General features: G+C 42.6%; 1 protein-coding gene across 6 annotated transcripts in view; it reads right to left on the reverse strand.

The window, feature by feature from the left end:
• The window catches only part of EBF1 (EBF transcription factor 1), a 430,360-nt gene that overhangs the window by 10,177 nt on the left and 393,759 nt on the right, over positions 1 to 26,424 (reverse strand). For 3 of the 6 annotated variants that reach the window (XM_024994417.2, XM_024994416.2, XM_024994415.2), the window contains exons 11-16: positions 25,296 to 25,384; positions 7,605 to 7,670; positions 6,461 to 6,638; positions 5,629 to 5,808; positions 1,318 to 1,512; positions 837 to 994 (exon numbers count right to left, since the gene is read on the reverse strand). In XM_024994417.2, the coding sequence (XP_024850185.1) occupies positions 927 to 994; positions 1,318 to 1,512; positions 5,629 to 5,808; positions 6,461 to 6,638; positions 7,605 to 7,670; positions 25,296 to 25,384 (776 nt within the window). In that variant the 3' untranslated portion in view covers positions 837 to 926. Of the gene's footprint in view, positions 1 to 836; positions 995 to 1,317; positions 1,513 to 5,628; positions 5,809 to 6,460; positions 6,639 to 7,604; positions 7,671 to 25,295; positions 25,385 to 26,424 lie in introns of those variants that run through there. The other 3 variants (XM_059888301.1, XM_005209684.4, NM_001192916.3) reach the window with 1 other exon arrangement.

Consider the following 26,424-nt stretch of genomic DNA (forward strand, 5'->3'; position numbering starts at 1 on the left):
TATAAATAGACAATGAGAAACAAGACTGCCTTCTTGAGTGCTCTCGACCCAACGGCTGAGCTCTGTCAGTGAAGATGGGCATGCTGGACACTGAAAGGCAGGTTCTGTGGGGCACTGGGTTGGGGCACAGATCCTGAGGGTTTATTTTTATCCCCTCTGTTTTTGCCTGTGCCTCTGGGCAGGTGTTTACTCTCCTGATGCCTGAGTTTTACCCTCTGTTCAATGGAGACCATAACGGTCCTTGTGTTTCATCAGGAAGTTGTGAGGATTAAATAAGATAAAGCAGGCACAGTACTTAGCACTGGTCAGTGCTCAAAGAATGGCAACTGATGATTTTATTGATCTTACTTCCCTGCCAGCTGCCTTAGGAATCCTGTTTGCATCCTGTTTACCCACTCTGAGTAGCATAGTGCTTGGAAGATAGAGCAGGAGATAGAACTTTTGAGCCTGAGTTTGAAGCCAGCCTCTGCCACATACCATTGTCTCCAAGTCAAGCCATTCCCTAACCTCACTAGTCTTTTGCTTTCTTGTCTATAAAATATGAGTACCGATCCCACAGTCCCACTGTGGGAAAGGAAAGAGGCCATGCAGCTCAATACCCCAACTCAGTGCCGGCACTTAAGGAGAAGGTAAGAAGCGGTAGACCCGTTTTAAAGGTTCCTTTTTTCTCAATGAATAGAAAGGTCCCCTAAAATCTTTGTGACTCTTCTTTTCCACATTCCATGAGGGGGAGGAAATCAAGTTTTAATATGAACCAGGGTCCTCCAGGGGCACTTTGGGCTTTCTGGTTCCCAGCAGTAGTAAGCCTTGGGTGTTTGGTCTAAGATGTTGTAACCTCAGGGCCCTGACTGGGCTGTCACACCCCCTCCCCATGATCAGCCCCACACGTGTTCATGCTGACACAGGCAACAGGAAGGGAACCTACTTCAGGAGAAGGCCAGTCCCGGGAGAGACCCTGCAGTGGAGAACTTGCTAGAGTCCACAAAAGACTGATCTGATTATGGCGACCACAGAGAACGAGAGAGGAAAGAGAAACGACGACATTAGTAAGTGGTGACGGTGTTTCTCAAGGAAATCTAGGGCCTGAGCAGAACTGCTGGAGTTGGAAGAACTGCACAGGCAACTCCAGCAGAGGAGGGATATGGGGGCCTGGGCCAGGTCCAACAAGGGCGAACACTCAGGAACAGAAGAGCTGAGGGCAGACAGGGGCAGGCAAGCCCAAGGCCGAGCGAGCCCTGAGCAGCAGCGCATCTGCTGCAGGCCCTGGGAAGGTGAGTCGGGGCATCTGGTTGGCCCCAGGTGGGGCCTGGGGCTTACCTTGCAGACTGTTCCCGTTGGTGCTGGTGCAGGTGGGAGGTGGGGAGGTCTGGGGTCTGACGACAGGCGCAAAAGCACTCTTCTGTTTCACGGCTGAGACCATGTTGGCTGGTGAGAAGGAGAAGATGCCGGAGGAGCTGCTGCAATTGGAGGGGAGGCTTGTGGAGGAGGCCATGGTGGGGCTAGATGGCACGACTAAGGGGCAAGGGGAAAAGAAAGAAAAATCAGCGCTTCTCCTGGCATCCTGACACACAGCCTCTCAGCTCCCACCCTGACGCCCACCCCGCTCAGGCCACCCTTCTAGCACGAGCCTTCCCTGAACTCTCAGGGTCTTGTCAGATTTCATCGTTTGGTACCTGGCACGTGTTTCTTTTGTTGGTGGTGACTGTGATCTTTTGTGTGTTTATTGTAGGCCGACTATGTGCCAGGCAGTATGCTAGAGCATCTCAGGTCAGGAGGCAAAAGTGTTCTTACCAAGGGAATAGTATCACATAATAGCTTTAACAGTAAGTATGGCCCACTCTGGGGAGTCGGGGAAGGGAAACCAAAGAAGGTTTCATGGAGGAGGTGCCAAAGGAAGTATTTCAGGTAGGGCCTATACTGAGGTTCTAGCAAAGGGTCTGGGATACAAGAGACAGGAGGTGGCCAGACAGAGAGGGTGTGGTCACTAGCGGAAGGAGACGTATGAGGAAGAAGAGTGAGTTGGAGGCAATTCCAGGATTCTAATTTAAGGCACTGATGAACGGATGGCGGTGTGTGTGTCTGATGTCTCCCCATGAAGCTACTACAGCTTCCTGAAATGTATGTGTATGTGTGCCAGTCATGTCTGACTCTTCAGGACCCCATGGACTGTAGCCTACCAGACTCCTCTGCCCATGGGGATTTCCCAGGCAAGAACAGGCCATTTCTTCCTCCAGGGGATCTTCCCCACACAGCGACTGAACTGGAATCTTGAGTCTTCCTGCATTGGCAGGTGGAGTCTTTACCACTGAGCCACCTGGGAAGAAGCCCTCTTGAAGGATATGACTGTGTGTCCATGTTCCACAACACAGATAGATAGAGGTAGGTAGGAGGCCAGATGGATAAATAATCCACCACGTGCTTTCTGAGTGACTAATGAGGGACTACAAGTCAAAGTTCCAAATCCTTTCTACCGCCTGCAGAACTGTACAGAGATGCATGCGTGTGAGCTAATAAGCAGCAGGATCGGAGCTTTATGTAAATACTCACAGTCTGGGAGTGGTGGGGACGTGGATTATCAATGACAGGAGATCTCTGGTGACTCAGAGAGAGAGAGACAACCTAGCTGCTTGGGGGATATGAAAGAGTGTGAGTGATGCAGGTCCTCTCCACCTGGCCTTTTCATCTTTCACTAGTTGCTAGTCATCTCAGGTCACTTTAGGAAATAGATATTGTACACACGAAAGCCCTCTACACTCAGGACTTAGGGCCATCACACACCCACCTTCCATTTCCTCTGTACCCCAGGGAAAAGTATGAGTCCTGTCCGATGATTTTTCAGGCACTTAATTCAAATTCTAGGTACCTCCTCCTCACTGTATTATTTTCCACATTATGTAATAAACATTCTATATTGCCTTGTCACCTGCAGGAATCGTCACATCTTTTGCATCTATGTCAGTAGCCAAGCAAGCTTAGGTTGGGACCTATTACATCCTTTTTACACCTGAGCAAACCAAGTGAGTTGAGACTCAGAAAACAGTCCAGTGACTTGCCCCGGTGAGTGAACTGAAAGGTGAGTTAGGGAACCACACCCCAGTGCAGGGCTACCCTGCAAAGGAAACAGATCACAAGGGGACAGGCCCCTTCCCAGGAGCATACCACAGTCCAGATCCCTGAGTAAGTGGCCTCCCCCTCAACCTCCTGGCTTTGGAAACTTAGGGAAGAGCTTATCAAGTCAGTCACAGACAGCAGTTGCCATGGGGGGAAATGACCTCTTCTAATCAGCCTTCAGCACTACACAACCCAAACGCACTGGATGTTTTATGGAGCAGAACAGGGAGCCGCCATCCTCAGGATTTTCACAAACATTTTCTAAACTCTACTTTTCTTTTAATGAGACCAGCATTTTTATACATCTCTTAGGATTTGTAAATGTGAAAATGCGCTCAATAATAACACCCATTTAAATTGCAAAACTCCTGCACTGGAGGTTTGATTTTTAAATATTCGTAGACTTGAAATCCTGCTGGTTCACTGAGGAAGGCAATTAATCTCGTTGGCAAATGCGATCATTATGTGTATTTAGAGGTGGGGTGTTTGAGGGGGGCCTTAACAGAGGAAGGGGTGAAATATAGTCAAGCAGTTCCATTTGTTATAACATTATTAGTTATCAGCCACCACACCAGAAAGGGTGTTCACCAGTGGAAATGTCTTATTTTATTTTTTATTCTGTTTGGAATTTTTCAACATGAGTGGTTTATGAATAATTAAATATTGTGGAGGCAAAAATTCAAATCAGCTGGGCTTTTTTGTTTATTGTTTTATTTGCATTTATGCAGATAAAACCGTCCCATCTGAGAGCCTATTTGAGAATTTAATACTATATTTGTGAGCACTGAGAAAATCAATTAATGGAAATTAAATGTTGGAAGTTTCACAGTCTGACAGATGCAATCTCAGGCTCAGGTCGCTGGGTGTCTGCACAGGCTTACGAAGACAGAGCAATCCAAGGCCCTAAATTGAATTGCTACCATATAGCAATTAGGTTATTGATTTAATTAAGAATGCCACCTTTTAATTTTCAGGTCATGATTGAAACCTTTTCTGATTGAAACGGGAACACTGAAATGGTAGATTTGTAAGAAACAATCTTTTGATGAATCAAAATCTACCGTGAAACTGGCCCCAAACATTGATGCTTCAGCAGACAGATGTAATATATGCAGATTATTGGGGAGAATTTTAAATGTGCAACAAGCTGCTGATTCCAAACAGATCAAGTAGAAATAAAGAAATCCAGAGGTTTAGCTCACACTGAGCCTCAAATTCAGCTGAAAGGTGAATGGCGCTAAGTATTACTTTCAGAAGTTAACTTCTTGCAAAGGCCAAGAATGATCTTTCCTCTTTCAACAGCCTAGCACACTCTGCATTTCCTCTCTCAGAGAAAGCATCATTTTCAGTACTTTTAGCTGAGACTCTCATTTTTAAAAAAATTATACCATTCTTTCATGTAACAACACAGTTTCTATCAGCTCACAAAATTCTAAGAGCTTAGAATTATTATACACCAGAAGAGCCACCCACACTGTCCAAGATGAACTTGGTTTTCTATGTAAAAATCCTCAGAGGGCAATCAAGAGACAGTGGAGACACAGCTCATGATGTTTTGTATGTAAAGATGCCAGTTCCCTGAGGTTCTTTAGATGCAATTGAAACACTGCATTAAAAAAAAAAAAAAAAATCCTTTAACCTCAGCTTCTTTAAGACAGGGACAATGCACAAAAGAACAATCTCTTGTATATGCTTTTTCATCATGCCAAATTTTTGGGAAAAATAAACTGTGTTTTTTGGTTTGAATGTTTGGTTTTTCTTTGTACATATTAAACACAAAGGGGAAAAACATCTAAACATTAAAAGAATAAAGGAGAGGGACTTCCCTGGTGGCCTAATGGCTAAGACTACAGGCTTCCAATGCAGGGGGCCCACGTTCGATCTCTGGTCAGGAAACTGGATCCTACATGCCACAGCTAACACCCAGTGCAGCCACTTAAGTAAATATCTTTAAAAATAGAAGATTTTAAGGTTTAGATAGTCATTACCATGCTAAACTACTAGCGCCACTTAAGATTATCATTCTATCATTATGATTATTACCGAGATTTACTAACTGCATCACCCATGGGCTGAGCATTAGGACAAGCTTATTACATGCATTCTTTTATCCAAGTCTCACAGCAACTGTGTGGGAGGGAGAGTGGGTTCCTTCCCCATTTTACAGATAAGAAAACTGAGGTTTAGAGAGGAGATGAACCTGCTCAGAGCCACGTCAGTGACTGGCTGAAGAGTCAGACCCAGCTCCGTCTGACTGGAAGCTTGGGTTCTCACAATGACCTCACATTGCTACTCTGGTTACAGGTAAGCTCTGCTAGAGAGACAGGGCAAGGAGGCAATGATGCAGTGATGAGCAAGGAGGGCAGAGACTCCTGCTGGAGACAGTGCTGCCTTGGGTCGCATCACTGGGTCCACACCTGGCAGGGCAGAGCCTGCACAATGAGCCAACACAGCACAACGCCCAGGTTTTGAAGCAAAAAATGTGCAGAAACACAGGACACACATCTTTATACTTACTGGCATAGGGTGAGTTGGCAGCTGAGCCGTTGAGGAAGGTGGGGGAGCCGCCCAAATTGGACATGGCAGCAGTGCCGTATCCATTCATACTTGTGGTGACCGAGTTATAGTTGGTCTGCTGCGGGGTGGTGCTCGGCACATACCCATGTGGTGACACGCTGCTTGAGTTGCGGGTGAAACCTGAGAGGTGGGGGCGAAAGCAAGGATGAGGGTGGCATTCAGGTGGGTGGTGGGCCTGGGAGGCCGGGGCAAAGGAGGTCTCTGTCTCTTGCCCCCTCACCACATCCCAAAGGGAAGGGGCCGAGTGATTCATGGGTGCTAGCTCTGTGATTAAAATGGGAAGCCAGCGAAAGACACATTTCTCAGGAGATCATAAATACTTAGCGGGCCCGTGAGAAGTGGCAATGCAGGACCTATAAATTACCATTTTGGAAGAGAAATAAATCCCAATCTGAGAGATGTACCCTGGAGGTAACAGGTTCCTACTCCTGGGTGAGGATGATAGGCTTTGGCCCCTCCAGAACTTCAATTCCAGCCCTCTTTGGGACCTGTCAGTCATGGTTTACAGTGAAAAGTCGAATGCAGAGATGGCTAAATTCATGGATCCTGTCTAGCCACCCCCCACCAGATTGTCAGACATGATGGCTAGAACCAAAAGTCTACAATAATATCTGATACACACAGACCCAGGAATCTCCCTTTTTTGCGGGGGGGGGGAATTTTTTTTAAATAAACTCTTTTGTGTCAAATAAATGGGGAGAGGTAGCTTGAGGTTGGGAGGGGGCAAGGAAATTAGCCCAGGTGGGGGTGGGAACAAGGGAGGGCTCCTGACCCTGATTGGTGGCCTGCGACGCCTCGGAGACATTCACGGCCAGTTGTCCACTGAAGGAATTCACGCCCATCATTCCCGCATGGACCGAGGTGTTCGTGAGTGCCGGGAGCTGGCTGTGGTTGCGAGGGACACTGTACAGAGCCTCTGCAATGTCAGCCGCTCTCTTCAGAATAATCTCCTGAAAAGTAACAGGAACATCCCGTTTAACTGCCCCAGTCACATTCCTGGGAGTACCACAACCCAAGTGTTTACTGCAGGCTGCACTCAGGGCTTTCCATGATTAACTGCACTAACTGCTGCAACCTTTTCAACAAACCTGTGTGTTTAGTCTCATCATCATCAAGCCCATACCTCAGATGGGCCACCCGAGGCTTAGAGAGGTGAAGACCTCATTTAAGGACACTTACCTCCCTAAGGACAAAGCTGGGCTGCATAACTCTGTGTGACTTTGACAGCTGATTAACTCAGCCAGTCCTCCATACTACCTTGCAGTACAGGACAGCAACCTGGGGCCTTCCCTTCCCCACCAGTAACACAGAAAACTCTGGGGTCACTCTCTCACACACGTGTGCACACGTGCCCTGAAATTCATCTCCCTGGATGAAGTTAAGGGAAGGTTAAGTGTCCTTAAGTGTTAGTGTGTTAAGTGTGTCCTTAAGTATTAGTAGGGCTGTGTCCCTTGGACACCAACCGATTCAAGCAACACAAGAAAGGAAGGATTATCTCAGACTTGTAGTTTCCTGAGCAAGTTGAATCAGAAACATGGAGTTGCTCTATGAAACAGATGCAGACAATGTTCAGGCCTTGTTACACTTTTTAGGAGAAGAAATTAAGCCCCCCTTTTCCTCCTAAATTTTCTCGAAATTGAGCACCAGTAACTCTTCTTCAATGATGAACTATATTCCCACAGGAGATTCCTTTTAAATAAAGTACCTTTTCTCATAAGAAAAATTATTCCCTAGAAAAGGCAATAAAAGATTTACAAAAGAAGAGAGGAACCGAATGGCTTTGCAACATGTTAGGCCTGAATGACTTTTACTCTGAACTCACGAAAGCACTTTTACAATTTTCACACTTTTTCATTCTAACGAGGACTTTGGGAGCTTCAGCTGAATGTGGAAGGTTCGAGACCCAGCGCGCTCACCTGGTTGTTGTGGGGCATCCCATAGAGTGCTTCTACCAGATCTGCAGCCCTTTTGAGTATCACTTCCTGTCAAGGAGAAAAGCAGATACAGTCCTCTGAGTGAAGGCAGGATGTCATTATCGTTTCACATGATCATGTTCTATTTTCCCTCTCACCGTCCTTTGCCAACACACTGCTTTAAGGGCAGTGGGTTTGGGGAACCCCAGAATGGTGTTAAATCACCAATTTATCCCTGTTCATATACACACTTAATCAAGTCAAAAGGTGAGCATCATTGGTACTGCAAGATAAAATACATCACTCAATAGTCTGCCATAAGCACGATAAAGCACTCATATGTTTATTGCTGAATACAATTGCAAGGTCATTTACTAGATTACTACGATCGATGTCAGTTGGTGCATGTTATGAATCCCTAAGATGTGTTTATTTTGCACTTAATTGCTTATTCCAGGAACCATGACCTTATCAGACAGGTCATTTTCAAGAGATTTCCAATCAGTCTTCAGCTAGTAAGAAGCATGTGGCATTAGCCTCCTCTTGTATATCTCCCTTGTGTGGCAGAGTCATGAGATCAGGGGGTGATGTGCTGTTTTGTCAGAGGTTCTTACAAAAGAATTCTCCTGCCCCCAGAAGCTCCCTCTGCACTAACTGTCATGACTGGCAGAGTCTGCTTCTTTTATAGCAATTCTCTGCTATTTCAGTGTTGTTTGTCATTTTCCCCAACTGCTCATTCATCCTCCTCCTAGGTGTTATGCTCTGCTGTTCACTCCAGTTGAAGAAAAAAATGTCTCCTTTCATTTAGGTGGACTCCCATATTTAGCTAGCATGCCTGTTTCTAATAATATAGGGCACTCTACAAAAATACGTGTGGTGGTAATTTTTTTCACTCTAACCACAAGAAATTGTTCCTTTATTCAGCCCCAATTTTCTGAAGATTCATTTATACTGCAGTGTGAAAAGAAAAGCTAAGCTTGATACATATAAAATGGAGGTTTATCAGAGAACCAAACATGAAGGCATGATGTGATTATCAGAGGTGATTTGCAAGAAGATATGTTTACTTTTTTTTTTTTTTTTTCTTGCTGTGGGTAAAGTTTCAAGAAGAAGTTTAACTTTAAATGTTTTACACAATAGATTTCTGCATGGAGAAGCAGTACTGTTCAATTTTCACATACTGCAGACACTGATCACAAAATAGGGATATAATTACATTCATTTTGCTGTCACCATAGCCTCTTCAAAAATTCTTGAACAACTCTTGAAATGACAAGCTTTTAGATACATATTAGCATTTTTCAATTTTAAATTCTCTATAATATAAGATAAAATAGTTGTCATACTGCAGTAACTACTTATGACATATATAATGTCCTAAATTCAAAAATGAGGTAGAGGGGTTTTCAGTTCTCAATAAACATTTATGCGTGCTTTAAGCTGCTGCTATACCCCATTTACAAAACAGTTCTGTTATTTTTCAGATAAGGAGTGGAAAACATTATATAATCAATGGGGTTTGAATCAATCCATCTGAAATAATTTATTTTTTAATGGAAGCTACAAGATAACCTACCACATTTTTGTTTGCAGTGCTGTCTGACCGCAGCAGTTAATAATTTACTATGGTATGGGCACAGTAAACCCTATCCCCAGATCAAATTCAGCCCGCACTGCTTTCATTAAAACCTCACAGCTTTACCTGGCTCTTAGAAAAGATGAAAACAAAACAGGGTCAAGTTAGTTTATATACTAAAAGTTGACTTCTCTCGGTCTATATTCTTTATTTCTTCAAATGAATATTTATGTCAGTGTTTGGGCTTGGCAAAGAAGGTATTTTTCTTTCTTCTCATTTTAGGGAAAAAATACAAGACTGTTGTTTGTCAAAAGCAAGATGAGGTATGCAGTTAGAACCTGCATTTGTGAACTTCAATCTTGAAACAGTATCATTGAGGATTTCAAGCAGCGCTTATTTTAATTAATTTCACAGGACCAGGGAGGAGGCAAGTTCCAATAAACTCCAGTATCTTTGAAGTTCTTGTACCTGAAAAATTCCAATTATCAGGGTAGGATATATATTTTAAACTGATATTTTTAGTGATAACAGGTTTTGATGACATAATTCACTTGTTTCTTTTTCTCCTTACTCAATGCCCAGAGTTCTCATCAGTATTCAACTCCCTGAAAGTGAAACGTGAACTTCACTTCCTAGAGTTGCCTCCTCCTTCAATCCATGGAGCCAGGACACGCTGTCCACTAGGCACATTGCTGTAGTCGGGTCAGCAGCCCAGCATTGCTTCAGACCAGCAGGCTTGAGGACAGTGAACCCAATGTCATGTCCTGAAAGTGACTCTCTTAAATAGCATCTTGCCTATTTTAAAGTGTCCTTCATTGTGGTATCAACTTGGGGCTTAAGGGGGAGACAGCTTTTGGCTCAGCTTGGCCAATGTGATTCAGCTTCTATTAGTTATTTCTACAAATGGGAAGGAGAAAGGAAATGTCTGGGTCCTCTATGAGTTAGTGCAGCGAACCTGCAAGGTGCTTGGATTTCGGTGACCAGAAAATTGCTCTCACCTCCATGTCATTAGGCTCCCAGTGAACTAGCCCCCAAGCGTGTTTGTGTTGGGGATCTAATATATTGCCTTTCAATCAGAGCTGAGAACCACTGAACACACAGACAGAACATGACGAGCAGGTCAGGAAAGCAATAAAGATTTTACAGAGCTGTCCAAGGTGCTAAATTTACTCAATAATGGGTTTGGCACCATAGTGTTAACCTCTCATTTACTACCAGTTTGAGGGACTAAATTGAAGTAGCTGACTTCATTTACCTTGAAATGTATATTTTATGACATTATGTAAGTAGATTGAAAGGGCACTGCAGTTTTAACAATTTAAAGGCTAAAGCATGTTTAAGATGAAACTTGAATATTTATTGTATATTGCACTTAAAGTATATAGAATGTTAAAATGTATTGATTAAATTTGTAAAAGGCATTATAAAAATGACAGGTAGTATAAAAGATATATGCCTTTTAAAATCAAATTGATAGTATATGCGATCTCTTCGGTGGTCACAAGTGTAATTTTTTTGCAGTTTTATATGGTAATTTGAAAAATCTGTAACTTCACATTAGGAAATGATTGAGCCTGGGATGTTAAAAAAAGAGAGAGAGAAATTTCCCATAAGGGGAAGAGCTGGATGTTTCATATAATCTTTTGTCTCTGAAACTGTTCCTAAAGTCTTATTTTTTGTGACATCGTATAAGGATCCTTCCATTCTGATATGCAATTTTAATATTTCTGAAAAGAAAGAGCATTTGACTAGTACTAATATCTAATTTTTCAAAGCATTTATTTGTCAAGAGAGATTTTCTCTTCTCTTCTTAATGTTTAAAACGACTCCCTGCTTGCAGTTTAAAACATGAGGGTAGAGATTAGACTCTTCCAAGATAATTAATCCTATCCTTGGATTAAAAAAATACATATCCCATTGGGCAATTAAGAAGACAAATACTAGTACCCTAAATATTGAAAAGCCCCAGAGTCTCCTTATAGAGGTAATGCTTATTCTCCAACCTATATCCTGAGTCAGACTATTTTTCTTTTCATAAGTTTGGACTTATTCTCTCTTAAAGACATAGAAAATGTTTACTCTTGAAAAACAACAACTTTTTACTGACCTATTTCCTTTCACAATCAAAACTGGTCATTACCTGCCTTGCTATGACCATTGATGATTATGTGAATGGGATTCTGGAGAGAAAAAATGGATAAGCTATACTAAATCTGTTTAGAATTAGTAGAAACACTGGAGAGATTCAAGGAACAGTCAAGTATAATTGTCCTAAGTTTTGCTATGTTTTGGAACCTTAATGATAAAAATGGCAAATGGGCTACAAAAAAGTGAGAAGATACGGCTTTACTTCCCATGTTGCAACCCAGTCAGTTAGCAAATAACTCTTAAACTTGCTGTTGCCCAAGTAGTCGCACACCAACATTCCTCTCCAGCACCTTTCAAGGCACCCTATCTTCCCAGAATTACGGTACAGGGTTCCTAGGAGGTTGCAAAAGATCTCCACCCCTCTTTATTCAACCTCCTCTCCCTATACATCTGAAGAACTGCTCTCTATTCTGGGCTAGCTTGACCTCCTCAGTCTAGAAGGAACATGCTGGGCCCCCTCCTATCTCCAAACCATCACTCGTTTGCTCTTACTTCATCTGGAACACTGGCTTCAGTCTGTGTCCATCTGCAATGCCTTCCCATCCTGTAGAGTCTGGTAATGAATGTGGTACTGATGGTGGTGGAAAAGAAAACTATTGTGTTTGGAAGGGAGACTTTTAACTCATTCGGTCCTCATGGTGAGGCTCTGTATCACCATTTGGCAGATAAGGAGACAGACTCAGAGAGGTCCACCAACTTGCCCTGAGGTCACACAGCTAATGAATGTCTGAGCAGGGATTCAAGCTCAGTCCTGTTACACATCAGAGCCTGAACTCTTCATACTTACACTATCCTATCAGAACTAATTCCACCTTCACTGAGACTCCAGCTTCTAACCTCTCTCATTCCTCTGAAAGAGAGTGCTGACTGCCCCACCCAGAGCCACACAGAAGTAGATTCTGTAGGGTCATTTTGTTCTGCTCTTACGTGTGCGAGTCTTCAACCTCCAACAACTAGACTGTAGGTACTTTGAGGTCATGGCTATGTCTTAATCTCCTTCTCCAAGCCCCTAGCACTGTGTTCAGCAAACCACAGCCCTTGAGAAATTCTTATTGAAGAGTCTAAAATAGGTACTGATTTTTAAATGTATGTGCTTAATTTACATGAGGAAATGACCAAGTCATATACTTGGCAGAGTTTATAAAAGTAGAAGACTTAAATTTGGTGCCCCATTTGGCTCTAGACTTTTTAATCCAATATATAAATTCCCAAAGGTCAAGTCTGGGGAGGTTTTTTATATCATTTTTTTAAGTGAATTTGCTCCTTCACTCCTGCTGGCTTGTACTTACACTTTAATTTTGTGACTAATATAATGAATCATCTTGGGTACAGACATTATCTCAAGTTATAGGCTGCTATCAACATGAGGCTGGTCTTGATGTACATTAGCCTTTTATTAACTGTACTCCTAGACCCTTAGAAATACTTAGGTTTTTGCATACTCTCAGGAACAAGGCATATCATATCTGATATGCAGACATGGCTAACTCATCTTTCCTTCTGTTTTATGACAGTAAAATCTCTGAGGATTATTCACCCTCCATGTGAATCGTCGGCATCTGATCCCAAATGTGTTGCTCTTCATAATAAGTGCATATTCACTGTGCCCACCCAGCCTCCCAGGGAGAGTGGGAAGGGTGTCTAACCATCTGATACTGAGCCCATTTATAAATCCAGTTCAATGTTTTAAGTAATTCAAACCCAGATGAGCAGGGGAGATGGCCTGAACTCCCTTCCATTCAGAACACATATAGACCAACTCATAAAGCCAGATGGGTACCCATTTACCAACACAACATTAATTTCAAATATCAGAATCAGATTTTGAGACTCTGGAAACTCCCTCATAAAATTAAAGCCCAGGGATGCTTCAGTAATTTCAGAAGACAATCTGTGCTTGGCTTTATGCTCCCTCAAGTAGAAAATAATGTTTTGAGGGATGCAGAAAACAGAAGCTAAATGATAAGCATCAATTATCAAAGTCAAGTTGACTTGGGTGATTCCTATGAAAGAAGTACAGTACTTTCCTGTCACTGCACATTTCCTGGACACCCATTTATCACCAATCTGCTTTCCTTATCAGGGGATTCAAGATACAGTGGGTCCAAATATCAGAATGGCAAAATCACTCCTGATTTAAAGTCGATAAGCACCTATCAATGAAATCAGCACTGACTCCATGCACCTCCTCACTCTGGAGTTTACACTGGGTTCAAATTTTGAACAGTGTAATTCAGCTTATTAGCCTTTAAGTTCCAGCTCTTTCCCCACTTGCTTCTGAAAGTGTGGGTGACACTAATTGGAAAGTCTAAGAGCTGAAAAATTGATTGGAAGTTTCTGGCAGCCCATTTCCCACAGAGCTGTATGTACAGCACAATAAATACTAGATGTACTGAAAGGTATTTCTGTGGAGGGTAGTTTTCTATCCCAACTTCCTTTATGTTTATTCAGCCAAATGGAAAATTCCACAATAGTAGACTCTGCATCCTAAAAAAAAAAAAATCTTATAATGAGGGCGGTGAGGGAAAGAATAAAACAAACCAAAATAATACTTGAGCACTGTTTAGTTTCCAATCCTCTGAGACATTCCTTAAATTTTTCATTTTTTCTGGTATTATGAACTTCTCAAAATGGAGCTTACCACAGATCATTATAAGCCTTTAGTGTCACACTTTAAACACTCTTTACTCAGAAGCCCTATGACTGAGAAGTGTCGCTTACATTTAGCATGGATATAATTAAACATGTTTCTGTTGAAAGGGGCATTCTCATTATGGCTAAGGACCACTTTAGAGTAAATTGAAATGGAAAGGAGGAACATAGATGAGGTGTAGGTAGCAAGTGGTTATTTCTAGGGAGGCATAAAATGCCAAATGTGTAACAATTATATTTTACAACCCTGCATTCTAAAGACTTCAGAGCATTTTACTATATAAGAAGCCCCTGTTGAAGCTTAAGGAGCATTCCAACACACACTCATTGCCCATAGCCTTTAAAGAAAGATAAAATTCAAACCATAATCAAAATCTGCAGAAATTTTCAAAACAAAGGATTTAAGTATTTTGAAAGGGTCTACTGCTATTCACACAGGAGGCTTCAAAAGTATTCTAAAGACACTGTAGAGGTTTGAAGGGGAGGGGTGCTTCCAAACATCCTCTAATTTTGAGGCCGATTTTGTGTTTAGATTAGATGATACTCCTCTTACTTCTCAAACGTATGTTAGGTATCATTGTGCCACGTGGCTGAAGGTGCACCAGAAAGCTTTGCGTTTGTTAGAAGCATGGTATAGAAGACTTCTTAATCACATGGAATTAAGGCAGTTGTAAGCTAACGCAGCTATATCAACGTAAGACATACTAACTTACATGATTGACTTTTACAGTGGAAAGAAAAAGGCTGTTTTCAGGCAGCTGTTATTGCCTCAATGGAAAAAAAAAATCAATGAAAGTGAAATGAACAAGAGATTTTGTCTGAGTTGCAGTTAATACCACTGAAGAGCTATGGATATTAAAAGGTCAACAAATAAATTAGCCAGAGTGTTATGAAATGAATGATTTGGCTTATAATTTTATTGAGTGAAAATTGTTCGCTGCCTATTAGACCAGGTAATTTTTATCTTGTGCCTCAATTACTGTTCCGTAAGCAATAATATAGTTGTAAGAGCTGCTGGTTCGATCGCGTGACCTCTGAGAAGCCGGCTAGGACAGCTGACTTTACTATGATGGATAACTAAGCTTGGTCTCCACGAGGTGCCAAACCTCCCTTTCCTGCAAGGGGATCTCATAAAAGAAACATTACAGCTTGATTCATTTTACCAAAATGTTCGACTTTTCAAGTGTCAGCAGTTAAGTATAAATTGTGAAACCAGGTATTCCTGAGGAGAGTGATGACAATGGCTTCCCCCGCTTCTTTTTGGTCTCGTGGCATTCTCTTCTAAATGGTGTCATGGTAATTGGTGAATGGGAGCCTGGGGTGCTTCCCGCCACAAATACAGTGAAAAATGGTGTCTGCACCCTTGTGGATATGACCTGCTTGGAGGTACAGAGCTGAACTTGGTAACCTCTGGCTGGCTCTTCTTATTCCGATTCATTGTACTGGTTTAAGACCAACGCTCTGGGTTAGGTCCTGCTGAGTGGCCTTGGAAATCGACTTTCTGATCAGGATGAAAGTCTCTGCTTAAAGAGAAGGCTGTGGACAGAGGTGCCTTTTTCAGGGCTAGGTTGTAAAGTCAGCACATGAAACAAAACCTGCCTAGAGTCAAAATTACCCTTGAAACTCTTTTAAGTTGCCAAGGCCTGGGCTCTTAGAAACACGAAAGCCAGAAATTAACTACTTGTGTTTCTCTTTGTCTTTTGGCTGTGGCTTCCCTTTCCCTAGGGTGAGAGAGAATAAATATCTAGTTTGAAAGTAAGAGGACCATTGAGTAAACAAAGAGATTCATTTTATGTACGTCGGCGTATGTCTGTGTATGTGTGTCTGGCGTGTGTGTATACAAATGTATGTGTATATTTATATTTTTGGACAAGTACGTGTAGTTCAACTTGAGTAAGTGATGCATGCAGGCTGGAACTACGCTGAACTTTAAGGATATCTAAGGGAGGCAAAAATAGAGTTGGTTTTGGCTTCTTAAATTGTTGAACATCATTGGTTATTGCATGTACCTCCAGACGAATGGTATCTGTAAATGATGATTCCCAAAGCTTTACAGATGGTCCTGACTATAACTGCAATTAAAATTCACTGCCTCAAGACTGCTGGGGCTCTGTTGGTTCTTATTACTCCAGTGTTTAATTGAAGTGTTACTCAAGGCTGAAAACAGCAAGCATGGCCGGAAACCTCCTAGTGTCTCTGTTTCTTTGGTCTTTAAGAGAAGGGTGTTGGGTAGAAATGAGCCCCTTGTGCCTCCCCTGTGACTTCTCCTTGAACTAATGAGTAATTATATTCAAAGCCTCTGTACACAGGGTGTGATATGAAGGTTAAAGTTACCCACACACATGCGTGCGCACCCACCCATCAAGAGCTCCATGCTAAAAAAGGACTTGAAGGAGGCTCAAGAATACAGGCTATTGGAGTAGCTGTTATTACAAGTCCCTGCCGTGATGACTCGGGGGCTAAAGAGAAAGAGAATTATCTCCTGGTACTGTATTTTTAATTCCTGCTGCCTCTTTCCCCTGACTCAGCCATCTGTGAGCTACCCTCAGACCCTGCTACCACCTTCCTCCTCCCCCTAGCTGAACTTGCGAAATTCTAAAAATCTGGTTTATAAAACTGCCTTTTTTCTTACAATTCCCATTTCTTAATTCTAGGAGGCAGTGCTTTAGAGATTCGGGCTCTGGAATCCAAAAGCATTGACTCAAAACCTGCTCGGCCACTTTCAGCATTGCAAATGCAACCCTCGGTTTCCTCCGTTTCCTCATCGGTGGACTCAGACCAGCTTCGAGCTCAGCAGACAGCCAGTGAGGCTTACGGAGCAGGAGGCAGAGATAGCAGTGATAACCCTTCCTTATTTTCCAGAGAATTTGGGCAAACTATGTGCATTCTTAGAGCCAATGTGGATTATGTGCCTGCAAAACCCTGTGAAAGACTCTGAACAGACTAATGGTGAGGAAATCTGGAAATGGAAAATCTCTATCGACAGCTGCACGAGCTGTCCTGAGCCTCAGTTTCCTCATCTCTAAATTGGGCATGATTCAATAGTGACAGAATAACTTATTGCAGAGTTGGTTAGTTAAAGATAACATACATAAAGTAACACAGTGAAAATTAAAACTTCTGTGGGAGTCATGGCCTTTTTAATGAATCTACAATCTCCCTCCCCAGAAAAATAATGTGTGATGCAGGTGTGTGCATACTCATCTCACACACACACACACTTGTGTATACAATTTTAAGGGCACACAAAACTAGGTTAAACTCCCCTGATAAAAGCATAAGTAGGAGGGGACACCAAGCCCCTAAACTGGGCATATTATCAAAATGGGGAAGTGGAATTTGCCTGTGAGTTTTCTGGCAGAGACAGAGGAGAGAGGGGTAAAAAAGAACTGCATTCCACAGTTTGTGTTTTTGACAAGAAAAGGCAGAGACAAAATGGTTTTTGGAATCAAACCCAAGCATGCTTTTCCTAAGAGGTGAATATACCATATGACTTGTTTTTGTTACTGTATTTTTTTTTTTTTGAGTCATTTTGGTTCCCAGATATAATGTTAATAGAGTTTCTTAAAAACAAAACAAATAAATGATTAGGATTAGAGAGCAGGGCCGGTGTCACAGAGTAAAAGATAAAGACATAGGGTTTTTCTTTCTCCTCTTCTGAAACCCTCAGTCATCCCCTTTTCTGCTAACAGGCAATGTGGTTATGCAAAGATTTCTTATTTGTATTTTCACTGATGCAACTGCAGGTTTTGAATTACAGATAGTCTTTGCATAAAGACTAAAACAATAAAAACATAATTAGAATACATGGTATACAGCCGACTCCAGTTTAATTTTGCCCCAGCTCTGTATTTATGATAAATCACTAAACACGGCCGATCTTTAGGGCGGGTGATTTTGGGTCTCGTGTCTGCATTGAGCAAAACCAGTGCCTGTGACTAGCATCTGAATTTCCATTCTGCAAGTGTACAGTGGAACTGAATAATATTTGGCACAATGCAGTGCACAACTGAGTCACTAAATGGCTGATTTACTAAATTATTATTAGATGAGCCCTTGCTGTTCCAAATGAAAGTGCAGTCACTGTCTTCCTTCATGGTGTGTTCAGATTGTTCTGTGTTTAAATATTCAGCATGAGGCTAATGCGAACTGATGAACTGAGACTATAAACATTCACTTTCAATACAGATAGAGCGACAGAGATGAAACATATCATGTGGCCTGTGGAGGTGAAAATGATTTATATTTAAGGATGTTGCTGCCTACTTCCATTACTTTAAGGTACTCTTAATTAGCATGGTGTTGGAAATGACTAATTCCCGTGTACAGGAAGAAGAGGCTGGGATTGTTATTTTTTTGCACACCAGTGAATGAGAAGCTACCCCAAGGATCTGCTGCCTATGTTGTGGTTCAGAACCTTGAGTTTTATTCATGGCGGGCTGCACCATGCGAGCAGTCTTATTTCTAATGGGAGAACTATGGTTTCTAACATTCAGTGTTTTCTCTATACCTGCCCAAAGGGTCCACAGCCCCTCCTCAGTACCATCCATGCCTCAGCAGCCCACCTCCTTACCGTCAGCATCTACTGCACCTACTCCACAGCCAGCCTGGGACCTCACTCTCTGTCTCACCAGCATCTTTACTGACACCTGCTGGAATGAAGAACCACCCTTGCTCCCTGGACAAAGATAACCCCCTCCTTCTTCCTCCCCTTTGAGGGCAGTTATAGGCAAGCACTTAAAATACTGTGATCACTTACAGTAGATTAGAATTTTTTATTGGTGCCCTGTTGCCATAACAACATGAAGACAGCAGATGACTTAAGCTAAGCTTGCAAAGCAAAAGGCTGCTCATCTGGCAGTTAAAATGAATACAGTTCATTTCACAAGTTTCCCATATGGACTCTTAGTGTATGGTAATGAGGAGACCATATGGTGAGAGAAAATGCAGTGAGAACAATTGGGTTCCACTGGCTGAGTGGGAAGTAGGGAGAGAAAACCCGGGTGAGAGATTCCGGTGTGTGCGCTCTCTGGGTTCAAGGTTTGGTTGAGGTTTGTTTGGGTTTGCGTTTGGGATGGTTGTGTTCTGTAGGGGTTTCGTGTTTCTTAATCTGTTCCTTAATATGTCGGCTGTGTGAAATGACAAACATCTTGCAAATTTTGCAATATCATTCATCACAAACTGTCAGCAGTGTTTGCAAATCTGACTTGCAAGATCTTTTAAATGTGTTGTGCTTAAAAGGCAACAGTACTAAGTTTTTAGACAAAGTGCAGGAAAATTTAAGCACTTCTGACAAGCAGAAACATTAACAGTAATCATTTTAAAAACACTTGCATCTTTTGCCTGCGTGTTTAGCTGTAAATAATGCTAGAATGTATAAAAGCTTTAAAGTAAAAAATGTAATAAATACTTTATATTATGTTTCATAAAGGATAACAAAAAGAATGCTGTGTGCCGTGTGCACGTGTTATCTATAGGCACAGAGGTATGGAGACACCCCACTCTCCTCCCTGCTCACCAGACTGGAAAGTGGGGAGGACAGCTTGAGAAAGGCTCTAAAGTCAACTCTGTACTATACATGCTTCATAAAAGATGAATATAAATGCATTAGTTAGACACGGTGAGCTAAATTAGAAGGTCAGGCAGGGCTGGGAGGGCTGAAAAATCACACAACCAATGAGTGTAATTACTCTTTTTTAAGTCTATTAAGTGGTGTTGTTCTATCAAGGCTCAAGGGTATAGGACATGAAGAACAAGATAAAGTAATGTGTATTTATTACTCCCACTGGATCAATTTACCAGATATTTTCAGCTCCATAAAGCAAAATACACAAATGCCGCCTTTGTTACTTTTCTCAAACTGCTTTATTTTCTCTAAAAGAGGGACTGGCTCTTGGAGAAGAGACACATTTACCCTGTGCAGGTCCCCATGCCAACCCCTCTGGGCAGGGAAAAGAGAGAAAGCTGGTGCATGTTTAAGTAGGATGGGGCTGAGGTTAGGCGAGGGACAGGAGAGAGAAGCCTGTGGCCTCAAGGCAGAATCACTTGGGTTTCCAGAATTGGAGGGAAATGGGAACCTGATGCAGCGAGGCCCGAGGCCCTGCGTGCAAACCCTAGTTTTCCCATGTGCTTGCTGTGAGAGGCACACCGCCAGCCCTCTGGAAACTCTGACCCTGTGATGTGGGGTGTACCCATCTTGCCAGGAATAATAGCCCCCATATACTGAAGTCTCGCTATCCGCCCGAGAGGCCCCTTGCATAAATTATCTCATTAACACCCAACAGCCACAATGTGGGGCAGCTGCTTTCCGAAGGAGGAATCTGAGTCTGGGAAGGGTGAGTCCGTGCACAGACAGTGCAGGCGGTTTTCAAAATCCATGTCCACCTAACCTGAGTCTCCCCTCCTGACCGCTATGCTTTTCAGAAACCTTGATAAAGCCATGCCAGGCACATTGCGGGCACGACGTACATGTTACCGATTCCTTGGGCCTCACCGCAGACATGCGAATGCCGGCCAAGTGCGATGCCTCGGTACTGATGCTCACGGATCACTCAGGAAGACAGCTGGCAAACTGAAACGGGACAGGGACACCTCTGGCCTTCAAAACAGAGACGGCCAGCTCCTTGCTCAGTACTTCTGGAGGGCCTCCTGCATCTCAGCATCTCAGAGCTTCTGAGTGACCACAGTCGCCATCCCCCTCACCTCCACATGATAAGAAAAGTCAACTTTCACCCCAAAGTTGGTCAAAAGTTCCTCTCCCTCCTGCCAATCCAGAGAGGTAGGCACATCTGTATGACAGAAGAGAATGCTGCAGCTGAAAACCCTCAGCCTGCCCTTCTCCACACGCACATGAGAAACGAAACCGAGTCACACCTGGGCTTTGCATAATGACAGGATTTTAAATCGGTGTGTATGGCAACTATCCCTGATGGTAGCTTTTGGGGACAAAAATCATCTACAGAGAAGGATTCCCACTTGCTCCCATTTTCTCATTTGGTAAATGGGAATGAGGTCTGCTTTCCCGACTTCTCTCACAAGAGGGGCTCCCATAAAACAAAGCATGTACAAGTTCTTTGAAAAAGTGCAAGCCAGCATACAAAGGCATATTATTATGGAAAGCTGTCTGCTTGGTCTTTGGAGCAGTTTCATTTGACAGAATATGTGGGTGGTTGTATGAATCTAGCTTTGTCTATTCACAAACACATGGGTTTAATAAAGTGGAGTTTGTTTTTTAAGGTGTGTGGTCCATGGCGCACTGAAACACTCCTGTTTGACAAACACTGACCACGATTCTAAGAAAGGCGGAGCCCGTTTTCATCCCTCAAACAATGGACAGCAGGACTATAAATCTCCCAGGTCCACAGGAATACCTCGTGCTGGCTCCATCCGCCACTTCCTGACCCTGCTCTTGAACTCTCACTCCACCTTCACATTCAGAGCCAAGAGGACACCACTCTGATCTGAGTCACAGAGGGAGCTTCCTGGGGTGGGCTCCGGCCAAAGCTCTCGCACGGCGCAGTGGCTGGATGCAAGCTATGGAGTGTTTCCTTAACACACAAACCCATTGTGTCCTTGATTACTCTTCCCAAACCCAGGAAAGCAGGGCTGGGAATTTCACCACTGGGCCACCAGGGACGAAGAGACACGTGCCTGGGCTATTTGTTTAACGTTTCTGAACGTGATGTGCAACCGTGAAGATGTTTTTAAAAGCAAATACACAACACTCAACCATATATTCCTTTTTTTTTTTTTTTTTTATAGTTTTATTTATTTATTTTTTTTCTCTAATTTTATTTTATTTTTAAACTTTACATAATTGTATTAGTTTTGCCAAATATCAAAATGAATCCGCCACAGGTATACATGTGTTCCCCATCCTGAACCCTCCTCCCTCCTCCCTCCCCATACCATCCCTCTGGGCCATCCCAGTGTACCAGCCCCAAGCATCCAGCATCATGCATCGAACCTGGACTGGCAACTCGTTTCCTACATGATATTTTACATGTTTCATTGCCATTCTCCCAATTCTTCCCACCCTCTCCCTCTCCCACAGAGTCCATAAGACTGTTCTATACATCAGTGTCTCTTTTGCTGTCTCATACACCGGGTTATTGTTACCATCTAAGAGATAGGGAATCTACCTGATAAAGAATTCCGAATAATGATAGTGAAATTGATCCAAAATATTGAAACTAAAATGGAATCACAGATAAATAGCCTGGAGACAAGGATTGAGAAGATGCAAGAAAGGTTTAACAAGGACCTAGAAGAAATAAAAAAGAGTCAATATATAATGAATAATGCAATAAGTGAAATTAAAAACACTCTGGAGGCAACAAATAATAGAATAACAGAGGCAGAAGACAGGATTAGTGAATTAGAAGATAGAATGGTAGAAATAAATGAATCAGAGAGGATAAAAGAAAAACGAATTAAAAGAAATGAGGACAATCTCAGAGACCTCCAGGACAATATTAAACGCTACAACATTCGAATCATAGGGGTTCCAGAAGAAGAAGACAAAAAGAAAGACCATGAGAAAATACTTGAGGAGATAATAGTGGAAAACTTCCCTAAAATGGGGAAGGAAATAATCACCCAAGTCCAAGAAACCCAGAGAGTCCCAAACAGGATAAACCCAAGGAGAAACACCCCAAGACACATATTAATCAAATTAACAAAGATCAAACACAAAGAACAAATATTAAAAGCAGCAAGGGAAAAACAACAAATAACACACAAGGGAAATCCCATAAGGATAACAGCTGATCTTTCAATAGAAACTCTTCAAGCCAGGAGGGAATGGCAAGACATACTTAAAATGATGAAAGAAAATCAACCATATATTCCTGTTTCTCTCCTTTCTTTATGAATTAGTACTGCGTGGGAGCTAGAGACCTCAACCATTAAACCAAATTTGTCTCCTGTTTTTTCAGTAAGTATTTATAGAATGGCAGCCGTGCACCAGAAACTATACCATGTAACACACGGGATTACTTTTTTTTATCCTGATGTGATCCCAGTAATGTCTGCATGTTATCTTACCCCCATTTTATAGATGAAGAAACTGAGGCAAAGAAAATAAAGCATACAGTCCACTGGTGACCCAGATTGGGATTTCCTGAGTGGCAGAGATTGGTTAGGAGAGCTCTCCAAAGTCAGAGTCTCATTCTCACAGCTGGCAAATAATCATAGCTACCTTTTTGTTGAGTGATAAATAAGTGATGAAGGCAACCCCCCAAAGAAGGAAATATTACTATCTCCATTTGACACATAAGGAAATTGAGGAATAGAGTGGTAAAGAATTATGGGGCAAAAATGAATTTTGACCCAGACGACAGAGCTGGAGGTGCCATGGTTCTGAGTTCCACCTCACCCAACCTGACTCTCCAGTCCCTTCAGCAGAGTCGAGAGAGATGCCAAATGAAAGTGAAAATGGTTTCCAAGTGGAAACAATGGGAAGAATCTGCTATGCACTCCTGACTTCTTTCTACCACTCAGAAACCTTAGGTACTGACCACTGGGTGGACACATATTAATTACATCCTTGTGCTATGAAATTATCAATTATTTTCCCATAGGAAATGCATGGGAGCTAGGTTCTTGCCAGACAAAGAAAACTAAAGATAATTCTCTCCATGGCACACCTATGCTGCAGAAGCAGAGGAAGAGTCACTATTACTCTTAGATTCTCTAATTGCTCACCGAGAATAAGTCAGGGTTAAAGGGAAGGAGGTGTAAGGTGGAGGCCCCTTGCAAAGACAAGGATCTGAACAGACTGACACATCATAGGGTTTCTTCCTCAGGTGAAATGCTCTCAGGAAGTTTTTCTAAGGTGAATGGCACCTAGTGGAGGTGAAACTGTAATGGGAACTCAGGGCTGAGACTGAAGGCTCTGTAGTTCTTCCCAGGCTTAGGAGAGGACAGACTTTGCTTGTCACAATTCTTCCTCTCTTCCGGCAGGCAGGGCGCCTCACCACCCTGTCCGCCCCTCATATCTGTGCATCAGTTTCAGGGGGTGGGGTAGCTTTCTCCTGAACAAAGCCCATTCTGACAGGTGGCCCTGCCCACCCCCCCCCCCCATGCAGCAGACCCCACAGGTAAGATGCGATGATGAATTGATCACCTAAAGAAGTTTGCTGAGCTTGGAAGGATGTCAATTTCATTTTTGTAGGTGCTTTATGAGGGGAAACAGACCTGGAGACGACGTATCTCTAGACTTACTGTGGCTTGTGTAGTCAATGAAATTTCACTGTGCATCGTCCTGCCCTTTGACATTCTTTAGCATTTAGCATTCTCTCCTCTGAGTCCTCACACAGCATTGGTTGTCCTTTTGTTAAATGTGGCTATTGTTTTCTGTTATGCATGGTGTTGTATCTACAGAGATGGGAATATCTCAACACTGACAACGGTACAGAAGAGAAGCCAACAGATGTGCATTTCCTTTTTTCTGCACTGGCAATTAATGACAGACCACTGTATGACATATATTTCTCTGACTGGCATTTCTGTTTAATTTCTCCCAATTGTATCTTAGGTGGGATGTTTCTGGAGGGAAGAGGCTCATGTCTCAGTGACCCAAATGCAAGATCTGCCAATATGTTTTCCTTTGAGCTCTAGCTGTTCTCCCCTCACCAGGAATAAGTAAAGATTGTCATGGGGCTAGAAAGAAATATTCTGTTTCTTCTTGAGAAATGATATGATAGAATGATTAATAATCTGGACGTTGGAGCCAGGCTTCGTGGATCTCAATCTCAGTTCAGCAGTTTACATGTTGTGTGACCCTGGGCAATTGATTTAACCTCTCTTTAGTTACTTTCTTCTCTAAAATAGAGGTGGTCATGGTACCAATCTCCAAGGGTTTTTGAGAGGAAGAAATGACACAAGTGGGCTTCCCAGGCGGTGCTAGTGGTAAAGAACCCACCTGACAATGTAGGAGACCTAAGAGATGCAGGTTTGATCCCTGTGTTGGGAAGATCTCCTACAGGAAGGCTTGACAACCCACTCCAGTATCCTTGTGTGGAGAATCTCCATGGACAGAGGAGCCTGGTGGGCTGTCGTTCTTGGGGTTACAAAGAGTCAGACATGACTGAAGCAACTTAGCATGTATGTACAATGACCCAAGTACAAATAAGTACAACACTACCTGGCACATGAGTGCTTATTACTTTGATCACTGCTTACCTTACTGTACTAAATACACAAAGCACAGAAATACTGAGTTGCTTCTCTATGAAATTTTATCGGTAGCAAAGCTTTCTGCCAATCATCCAAGCCCACATCTCCAGAGACTACAAACCAAAGAGAAGGTATCCTACCTTTGGCAAACGCTCAGGGTCACCAGGGTGCCGGGGAATAACCTTCTGTAACCTCTGGAAACCATAATCAATGGTGGGTTCGTTGAGCGCTGCAATGAAGAAGTCATACAATTAGAACAATTTCAGGAAATAAAGCAGCATATGATTTGTAGCACTTATGGTGTGGAAATAACTAGGAAGTCCAAGGTTTCATTGATACTTTTGAATTAGATCATAAAATGATGGACAGATGATCCCTTTTGTTGAACACTTCTACCATCTAATTCCTGCTCTTTACCATGGTGGGGACTGACTCACTCTAAAGAACATGAGAAGCAGGTCCTGAACTCTGCTCTTCTGGCCAAATTCCGTATTTCTTACATTGTTGAAGGTAGAGAGTAAAATGGAATTGGATATAAGGCTATAGGATTTCCTTTAGTCAGAAGGTTGGGTTAAAACACTGGAAGGCTTGTCCAAGGGTGTTTACAGTCATAAACGGCATAAGTATCTGCATAGCTACAAAATATTGAGTGGCCTTCAGCTGATAGAGGATCTCAATGCCAGCGGTGGCAATTAAGCAAGAGTGTGGCGATGGGCACAGGAGACTGGATCTTCTCAGTATGCAAAGCCTGTGCTACCCTTGGAAGACTCTGAAAAGAGACAGGTATTGAAAATGCCCTTGATATGACACCCTCACATCTAAGATGACAGACTGATGCACCAACATAATATTATTTCAGGAAAAGGCTAACCCCTATGGAGCAACTAGCTTAGAACAGCTGGGTATCCAAGATGAATTTTTAAAGAGTAAAAGAAGAGCATAATATTTGTGGAGATAGTGGGTCTTTCTGTACCCTAATTGACTACACTTTCTTCAAAGCATCCTTAAATTCAACTCGCCACAAAGTGCACTCTGGTATATGGTTTGCAAAGTTCCTCCCCAGGATATGAAATATCTCCAGTCTTCCTTGCCTGACCAGAAAAAGATGGCGGCTCCATCCTCTACCTCATCCCTCATCTCCTCTAAGTGATGGGTGGGTGTGTGGGTTTGTTCTTTTATTTTTAGTGTAACCAAAGTATTCAAACACATAGTTTCTCCCTTACTGAATAAAAAGACATTTTGCTATATACATTAGAAAACAAGGTGCCA

This window comes from Bos taurus, chromosome 7, assembly GCF_002263795.3.
Source record: "Bos taurus isolate L1 Dominette 01449 registration number 42190680 breed Hereford chromosome 7, ARS-UCD2.0, whole genome shotgun sequence".
In the NCBI taxonomy this organism is placed as follows: Eukaryota; Metazoa; Chordata; class Mammalia; order Artiodactyla; family Bovidae; genus Bos; species Bos taurus.